Genomic DNA, 10,248 nt, shown 5'->3' with positions numbered 1-10,248 from the left:
CCTGCTGTTTCAAATAATAGATAGGAAACAGTTCTTCCTTTGTCTCTAAAATGAGGCATGTCTATTGGATTTTAAAAATGAGACTCGCCACTTGGTTATTGCAATTTGAAAAGAGACCCGAATTCATATGAAATTCCCAAGTCCAAGCTAACAACACTCATATTTTATCATCCTACATGGTTTCTTAAAGAGAGCAGAAACTAACTCAGTTACTCAAGAATATAAATGATTACATAAGATAAGATGTTAGACCTGTTGGACACGATGTTCAAGCTGCAGCCTAAAAGATCGTATTCTTCGCTCTTCATATCCAGAAAGTACCCTAACATAATATAGGGCTTTCCTCCCAAAATCCAACAACTTATTCATATTGGCAAATCATCAACTCTGTTTATTTTAGAATTTTCTGCAAAAGTAAAAAGAAATGAAGAAATTAAGGATGACAACTGATTCCATAACCTCATATTGACAGACTTCATACATGAACAACAGAAGCAAACAAAAGCAAGATAAACATATGATTTGTTCACTAGTTTAAGAACACAACCGGTGTCATTTGTCAATAGATTATCAAAAAACACGAGAGCACATTAGCAAATATAACAGCCTCCCACTGTCAACATAAGAACACATGCACACAAAAATTGTCAGGACAGCACCTTGAACAAATGGTTTAAAATTAGCAAGAGCACGACAAAAGCTTTGTTGGAAAGGGGTGAAGTTCATATTTCACTGGAGAACCACTGCACACTCTAAAGTACCCAAAAGCTAACTTGCCAATCACCAGAACTACTCAGTTCTTCAAAATCCCAGTCCACATACTAATTTCATGCTGCTAAAATGCAAAAACCTTCCCACAGCCATTTAAACCTAAATTTGATATGTACTTTCTAGTTCTGCTACATGATAGATATAGCTGCATAAGTAATACCAAGAAAGTTGACACTTGACGTAAATTCAGAAAAAACATTAGGAGAACATGCTAAACTTCACTAAAACCATAACAGCAACTCCAAGATCATAGGTGTAGTAAAGTGTGAGGTGGTTGTGACTCTGAGTTGAAGAAAAGGGTTTGGTGATGATTTATCCATATTAAATGAAGTCCATCTATCTGAATATATTGCCAATTTTGAAAGAAATAAGTTCACAGATGATAGGGCACTCTAACATCCCTTACATTGTGCCTTAAGCAATACCATATAAAGAGGAAAACAAAAAAGAATGGGGTACCATGCTAAAAGCAAAAGGGAATATAGATTGTGCAACTAAAATTCAATCATCAATGATGATCTTAAAATAGAAAAACATGAAGAAAAATTTAGCATAAGCAATTGAAGATAAAGCAACATGGAAAATACACAAACAAATTGAAAATGGCTTCGTACTTTCTACTTTAATTGATTCCAGATAAGCCGAAGCAATCATATGGTCATATTTCATAACAAATATATTGAAGAAAACCCCCCAAGCTGATTTGGCAGATCAAACAGCAAAAAACATAATTTGCCAGGGTGGCCAGATACATACGGTCGTGTTCGATAAAGAAAGAGTATGTGACTTGTTTCAGCTTTATTTTGGTCAACGACTTGTTTGGATCAATTGACAAACAAAATCCTTTATACGAAATTTATCATTTTCTTTTGTCATTCTGGTTCATCTACTCAGCATGGAAAAACAACACACAAGCATCAGATTAATAGGCCCATTTAAAATAAGCATCCAAATTGACCAATCAAGTTAGGCCTATGTATATTGGACAACCCATCTGGCCTAGAAAGTAGAAACTGATTATGTTTGAGCAGCACTCGAGGTAAAAAACTGATTGTAAATGGTTTAGTTGTGTATTCAGAAACAACAAAGCATGCATCAATAGAAAACATAAAAAATTATCAAATAACTAATACTGTTATAACATTACGAGTTATACTATAATGTGTCAACAAGAAGCATATTACACAGTTTATATTCTCTTCATCAATAAACTATTCAAACCAAATATTCTAACGACACAAGCAACTTACCCCAATTTTAAATAGATGTAAAAAAAACTGACTGTAAATGCCTTTTTGGTTCTGTTTATTTATTCTAGGTATAATGTTTTCCCAGAACTAATTGAACACCACTGCTAGTTTCACCTCTGTTTTTTCCGGTTACATACAAATAGGTTGCGTGAACTTAGTTTACCACATATGTGAATATGAACGAAGTTCACGTGGGTTACGTGAAATCAGTTTATGTAAGCTATTTGGATGTAGCTGGAAAAAATAACCATAGTTAACTAGCAAAATTGTTAATTGAAAGATGCCTCTATACTTTTCTATGCTAATAATTTTTCTACCTGATTATATTTTTTACTTGGAATTGATGGAATAATACTCTTATATATATATATATATATATATATGGTTGACAAACCCTACCCAAAACTCAACCATAAAGACTTCTACACGTTAAAAAACTAACATAATTTCATTCAATGATGAAAGAATACAAAAGAGAGTGAATTCTCAATGAAACCATTGTCTCTTCCAAACTTTTCAGCTTCTAAATGTTCCTTCTTCCACGCCGTTGACAGTTAAGAATTTTTCTAGGTTAATGGAATTACTAAGCTTGAATGATGTAATAGACCTAGAAACGAAAACTGCGGGAAATTAAATTCCTAATGTAGATTTAATTTTAATTACCCTAACTTTCTATGTTATCAATCGCGCCGATTTCTCTAGCGCACAATCGGCGAATCGCGGTGCGGAGTGGAGATTAGCACAAATCTCACTTTTCCAAGACAAAGAAAACGGAAGAGAAAAGAATAACCTGGATGGATTTTCTCACTTTTCCGGCGGCCGACGATCGATTCCGCTGTGTTTCCCGGTAAGTTGAGATCAGTGATGCGACTCCAACTTGTTTCAAACGAGTGATGTTTTTTATTTTATTTTTTGTTATTTGATGGTGCTGCTGAGTTTTTTGTTTAAACTTTTTCTTTTTTTTTGGTAAATCACATTTGTTTGCACATTTAGATCATTTATTTATTGGTTAACTCTTACGTTATACTTTATGTCTCAAATTATATTTCATTTTGTAACAAAATTATTCTAATTTTTGAAGTCACTTTACAATATTCATGAAATATTAATATAATATTTATTTCTTTTATATCTTTTGCTATTTATTATTCTCTTTTTTTAATTTTATTTATTCATACTATTAATAAAGAATAATTTTATAAACTAACTCATAATTTTTATTTTCTATATAAAACTAACTACATTTTGTAACTTGTGTGTAATAATTAAAGTAAAAATGTTAATCTTGTTAGGTTGGATGCATTATCTCATCAATTTCATTATCCTACGCGAATATGATAAGAAAGAAATAAAAATTGGTATGTGTACGAAAAAAAGTGAACAAGAAAAGTTCATTAAACTTGTATTTGACTATGTGGACGTCTTTGCATGGTCATATCAGGATATGTATGGGCTAGATATTAACATAATTGAATACAAGCTACCGCTCAAGCATGAATGTGCTCCAATTAAACAAAAACTGAGGAGGATAAGGTCTGATATGTCACTTAAAATTAGAGAATATGTCAAGAAGCAATTTGATGTTGGTTTCTTAGCTATGACAAAATATCCTCAATGGGTTGCTAATATTGTCCCAGTCCCATAAAAGTATAGAAAGGTTCGAATGTGTGTTGATTATCGATATTTAAATAAAACTAGTCCTAAATATGATTTTCTATTTGCCTCATATTGATGTCTTAGTGGATAGCACTACTCAATATTATCTTTTCTCCTTCATGGATAGTTTCTCAGAGTATAGTCAAATCAAGATGACTCCCGATAATTTGGGAAAAACTACATTCATCAAACAACGGGGAACTTTCTGCTATAAAGTGATGTCATTTGGATTGAAGAATTTTGAGGCAACCTATCAAATAGCAATGGTAGCTTTGTTTCACGACATGAGGTATAAGGAGATATAGGTTTATGTGGACGATATGATTACAAAGTCTCATACTGAAGAAAATCATGTTGTTAAAATTCAAAAATTGTTTATGCCACTAAGAAAGTTCAGACTTCGTTTAAACCCTGCTAAATTCACTTTTTATGTGAGATCATACAAGTTACATGGGTTTATCGTTAGTCAAAAAGGATGAAGTGCACCCAGATAGAGTAAGAGCAATACAAGAAATGTCGGCTTCACGCACGGAAAAAGAAGTTTGTGACTTTTTGGGTAGATTGAATTACATTGTCAGGTTTATATCACATCTAACTGCAACATGCGAGCCAATTTTCAAGTTGTTGTACAAAGACCAAAAGGTTCAATGGAATGAGAATTGTCAAAAAGATTTCGAGAAGATTAAGCAGTACTTGTTAAAATCTTCAACCCTGGTACCTCATGTTACTGAGAAACCGCTTATTATGTATTTAACAGTATTTCACGAGTCAATGGGTTGTGTATTGGAGCAACATGATGAATCTGATAAGAAAGAGCATGTTATTTATTATTTCACAAAAAGTTCACCAACTATGAAACAAGATATTCACTGCCTGAACAAACATGTTGCGCATTAGCATGGGTTGCTCTTCGATTAAGGCAATACATGTTAGATCATACAACTTAGTTGGTGTCTAAAATTGACCAATTAAGTACATCTTTGAGAAACATATTCTTACTAGACGGATTGCCCGTTAGCAAATGTTGTTATTAAATACGACTTGGTGTATGTTACACAAAACGCTATCAAAGGAAACGCACTAGCAGTGTATATGGTCCAACAACCTTTAAGAGATTATCTATCAATGCATTGTGAATTCCCCGATGAAAGCATAATGACTTTATTTGAAGAAATTGAATCATCTGATAAATCAAAATGGATGTTGGTATTTGGTGCTGCTTCTAACGCATTAGGGAATGTAATTGGAGCCATTTTGATTTCCTCAAAGAACCAATTCACTCCATTTACGGCTAGCTTGTCTTTTGATTACATAAATAATATTGCAGAATATAAGGCATGCGCCATGGGCATTAAAGCAACCATTGAATCAAAGGTAAAAGTTATTGAGGTATATGGATATTCATCGTTGTTCATTCATCACACAAAAGGAGAGTGGGAAACTCGAGATTCCAAATTGATTTTGTATCATATGCATATCAAAGAATTGATAGAAAACTTTGAGAAAATCACTTTTCACCGTATTCCTCGAGAAGGAAACCAATTGACCAACGTTGTGTTGAGACAAACTCTCTATTTTAAAGTTTTGATGAAAATAAACAAAAGTTAATTAAGAATGTTAATTATGATTCTAAATGTTATGTTAATTTAACTTGTGCTTTTGAGTGGATTTAATTAAGAACAGAATCAAGCAAAGCAAAGAAAACAACAACAAGAACACTAAAACAAAGAAAGAGCTACAGCCTCGAAAAAGTTCATCACAGCATATTGTTCAAAGTTTATCTACATCGTTAACAAAGAATCTGCTCTGGAAATCACTCATATCTAACAAACACATGGCAAGGAACAAGTACAAATAATCCAGACTCAAAAAGGACATTTGATCGCAAAGATTAAAGAGTTCAAACATGGACAAAAGTCATGACGGCTTAAGAACTCCAAAATTCAAATGTCAAAGAAAACTTGATCAAACTGGGTATATGACAAGACAAGAACAAAGGAAATACAGAACATTCAAAACGGGAACTCCAGAATGATTATTGAAGCTCAAGAACGTTCAAACTGATAAAACCAAGAACGTTAATCATTCTCCGTTTTCTGCACATCAACAGCAGCCTTGCATCCTCTCTGTTTCAGTCTGCAATTCGATTCAAATCTTCTCCAACCTCCTCTAGCTTCACTCAAGACTCAAGACAAATAATGTACCATCCAAGATCAATGAAGAAATGTCAAAGAAAGGACAGAAGTGCTTTCAATGCTAAAACATCAAAAGTCAAAAAGCTGTTTTCAAAGCAACATTATTTTTATTCTAAAAATAATGTTTTGGTCAAAAAAGCATGGCCTCTCCAACAGCTATTTCGTACATCTCCAGCCTATAAATAGAAGGCCATTATCTCAGTTCTCAGCAAGAAATTCAAGTGCAAAGTAATCAACATTATACAATCACACTTAAACTTGAAATTCTGCAAAACAGAGGAAACATTACTTTCTGCAAATCCGCAAACCAGCCACTGCTGCTCATTCATATATCAGTTGCGAAATTGTCATTAGATACTCTGTAAAGAATCTATTCTCAAACAAGAGTTGAGCAATATCAGATTCTGTCAAATTCAATCATTTGTAAAAACTCAAACTATAAGAGTTTCTTTATAGTTTGTTTAAGATTGCTTCCTATCAAGGTTAGATAGGTGTTGTGATTGCTTTCTGGGTGGAAAGTAATTAAGAAAGAAATAGATCAAGGTTGATTTATTCTAGGTGTTGTAAGATTAAGAAGGTTCTTCATTTTAAACACTTAGTGGAAAATCTCACAGTGTGAGGACTGGACGTAACCCACGTTGGGTGAACCAGGATAAATCTGTGTGTGGTATTCTCCTTCCTTTCTCCTTCTTTATTATACTGCACTAATCATTTGATATAAAGTATAAACTAATTTTCTGCTAATTAAAGAACGTTCTCTGTTTTATAACATAAACCAAGAACGTTCTCCGTTTTCTGTTTTATAACCAAGATCATTCTTGAGTTATTTTCTTAAGTTTTAACAGGAATTTTTAAAAGGCACATTTACAATTCAAACCCCCCTTTCTTGTAAATCGACATTGTTACTTCAATTGGCATCAGAGCTCGGTCTCTAAAAAGTTCAAAAACACCTAACAAGTGTTAGAGAAAAGATCTAGAAGAATGTCGAAAGCAAAATACATTGTTGAAGGAGGATCCTCAAATCGACCTCCATTCTTTGATGGATCAGACTATTATTTTTGGAAAAACAAAATGCAGTTGTTCTTAAAATCTCAAGACACAGGAATGTGGCGCATCATCACAGATGGAGATTTCACACCAAGGGTTGATCAAGATGACTCGAATTCTGCTCTAAAAAAGGAAGCAGATTGGACAGCAGAAGATAAAGCTAAGGTACTTCTAAACTCTAAAGCTCAATTATTCTTATCATGTGCTTTAAGCAGGGAAGAAAGTGAAAGGGTAGATGAATGCACAACTGCAAAAGAAGTCTGGGATACATTGCAAACTCATCATGAAGGAACAAGCCATGTCAAAGAAACAAGGATAGACATTGGTATAAGGAAATTCGAATTGTTCGAAATGCAAGAAGGAGAAACCATTGATGAAATGTACTCAAGATTCACCACAATAGTAAATGAAATGCGCTCTCTTGGCAAAGCCTATACTGTGCAAGAAAGAGTAAGAAAAATCATGAGGTGTCTCCCAATCATTTGGAGACCAATGGTGACAGCTATAAGCCAAGCCAAGAACCTTGAGTCACTGCCTCTGGAAGAACTAATTGGAACTCTAAGAGCTCATGAGATAGTATTGCAAGAAGACAAACCAGTCAAGAAAGGAAAGGCAATAGCACTGAAAGTCTCTCAAGAAAAAATCACAGTTCCAGTTGAAGAGGAATCAGAAGAGAATGAACAAGGAGATGCTGATGAAATCGCGCTTCTCACTAGAAGAATTCAAAGAATGATGAGAAGAAGAGATCAAATCAAAAAGGGATTTCAAAACAGAAATCCTAAAACAGAGATTGACAAGAGTCAAGTCACATGCTTTGGATGCAACAAATTGGGACATTACAAGGCAGAATGTCCATCAAACAAAAATCCACCAAAACGATTTCCCTTCAAAAAGAAATCAATGATGGCAACATGGGATGATTCAGAGGAATCAGAAACAGAAGAAGAGGAAGAAGAAGCCAACATATGCTTGATGGCAAAAACAGAGGAAGATGAGGTAATGAATTCTGAACCATGTCATTTATGTCAACAAATGGGAAATGAATTTGATAACTTGCTAAATGACTCAAATCTCCTTATTCAAAAATGTAGTTCTCTGAAAGAACAGTTTTATAAAGAGAAAGAAGAGAAGGAAAGAAATCAAACTGAAAATAATTTGTTAAAAAAGATGATTCAAGAATTGAAAGAAACAAGAGTTTTTGAAAGTGAAGAATGTCAAGAACATTCTGCGCTACAAACGGAGAACGTTCAACTCAAAAATGAAAATGAACTTCTCAAAACTGATTTACTGAACTTCATTAAAGCCACTGAAACTTTTCATAACATCATGGGATCTCAAATAGGAATTTTTGATAAAGCTGGTCTTGGTTTCAATCAAACTCAAAAAACCAAACTTTATGAAAACTTCTTTGTCCCAGAAAGAAAGGAAGAAAAATGCAAGACTAGATGCTCATACTGTAGAAAACTTGGACATCTAGAGTTTGCATGCTACTTCAGGAAAAGGGATGAAAAAATCAAAAAGAAAAAGCTTTTTAAACATGAGAATCATCCTGTCAAGATTGTTTCAAAAAAACAGCAAAACGGAGAATGTTCTCCAGTTTGTTCCCCAAACGGAGAAAGTTCAAAGTTACAAGTTGAACGTTTCAAAAAATCTGTTAAACCAAAGTTCAACTCTCCTAAATCATATATTGCTAAACCCATTTCAAAATCAACAAACAACACAACTGTTTCCAAAACGAGAATGATATACCACTTAAAAACTAACTCTCAAGGACCCAAAACAAAGTGGGTACCTAAAACTGGAATGATATCACCTGCAGGTTGGTTTTCAAAATACAAAGAGAAAGCCTTGGTTCTTGGACAGTGGCTGTTCAAGGCACATGACAGGAGATAGAAATTGTTTCATAACCTTCAGCAAGAAGGATGGTGGTTCGGTCACATTTGGAAATGATGATCAAGCTCAAATTAAGGGAAATGGAACAATTGGTAAGACAAACTCTGCTCAAATAAATGATGTCCAATACGTGGAAGGATTGAAACACAATCTATTAAGCATAAGTCAGTTATGCGACAATGGATGCGAAGTCACTTTCAAGCCAAAGGTATGTGAAATCAAGAAGGCCAAAACTGGAAAAATTATGTTCTCTGGTAAGCGAAAGAAAAATTTATATGTGATATATTTGGATGAATTACCTGATGAATCATGCTTTATATCAATCAATAAAGATAAATGGATCTGGCATAAAAGGGCTGGACATATCAGCATGAAAACTATTTCAAAAATCTCCAAACTTGATCTTGTTAGAGGTTTACCAAAACTTAATTTTGAGAAAGACAAAATCTGTGAAGCTTGTGCAAAAGGTAAGCAAGTCAAGAGCAGCTTTCATACAAAAGATTTTGTATCAACAAATAGAACTCTTGAACTACTTCACATAGATTTATTCGGGCCTGTCAAAACAACAAGTCTAGGAGGAATGAAATATGGTTTTGTTATTGTTGATGATTTCTCAAGATTTACATGGGTTCTGTTTTTAAAACAAAAAGATGATGCATTTGAATCATTTAAAACATTTTGTAAAAAGGTGCAGAATGAAAAGGACTCCAGCATCATCTCTGTAAGGAGTGATCATGGAGGAGAATTCATAAATGCCTCATTCAAAAGCTTTTTTGATGAACTTGGTATATCTCACAATCTTTCATGTGCAAGAACTCCACAACAAAATGGAGTTGTTGAAAGAAAGAATAGAACACTACAAGAAATGGCAAGAACTATTTTAGAAGAATCAAATGTTGAAAGGTATTTTTGGGCAGAAGCCATAAACACTTCTTGCTATATCTTGAATCGTGTATCTATCAGAAAAATCATCAACAAAACTCCATACGAAATCTGGAAAAACAGAAAACCAAACATTTCTTACTTTCATATTTTTGGTTGTTACTGTTACATACTAAACAACAAAGATCCTATTGGAAAATTTGATGCAAAATCCGATAAAGCGATCTTTCTTGGATACTCAACCGAATCTAAAGGTTATAGAGTGTTCAATTTAAGAACTAATGTTGTTGAAATTAGTATGCATATATTGTTTGATGAGTTTGATGATCTAGATATAAGTAAAAAGGATGAGGAAGAAGAAACTCAAAATGAAACACAGCAGGAAACAAGTCTGCAGAAAACAGAGATTGATAAACAATCTCCGTTTCATTCTCCACCAAAAAGCTGGAAAACCATTGGAGATCATCCTCAAACTCAGATCATTGGAGACACAGCTGATGGAATCCGAACCAGAAGATCATTCAAAAATGATGACGACAGCATGGCAATGATAT

At 33.7% G+C, this 10,248-nt stretch overlaps 1 protein-coding gene across 2 annotated transcripts in view; it reads right to left on the bottom strand.

The window, feature by feature from the left end:
• The window catches only part of LOC101497985 (uncharacterized), a 4,786-nt gene extending 1,774 nt beyond the window's left edge, over positions 1-3,012 (bottom strand). The window contains exons 1-2 of one of the 2 annotated variants that reach the window (XM_004506974.4): positions 2,812-3,012; positions 253-406 (exon numbers count right to left, since the gene is read on the bottom strand). In XM_004506974.4, the coding sequence (XP_004507031.1) occupies positions 253-369 (117 nt within the window). In that variant the 5' untranslated portion in view covers positions 370-406; positions 2,812-3,012. The remainder of the gene's footprint in view (positions 1-252; positions 407-2,811) is intronic. The other variant, XM_004506975.4, reaches the window with a different exon arrangement.
• Between the last annotated feature and the right edge of the window lie 7,236 nt (positions 3,013-10,248).

The sequence above is a fragment of the Cicer arietinum genome, chromosome 6 (assembly GCF_000331145.2).
Source record: "Cicer arietinum cultivar CDC Frontier isolate Library 1 chromosome 6, Cicar.CDCFrontier_v2.0, whole genome shotgun sequence".
NCBI lineage: Eukaryota > Viridiplantae > Streptophyta > Magnoliopsida > Fabales > Fabaceae > Cicer > Cicer arietinum.
The sequence above is the reverse complement of the archived record's forward strand: the minus strand, read 5'-3'. Positions and strand labels throughout refer to the sequence as shown.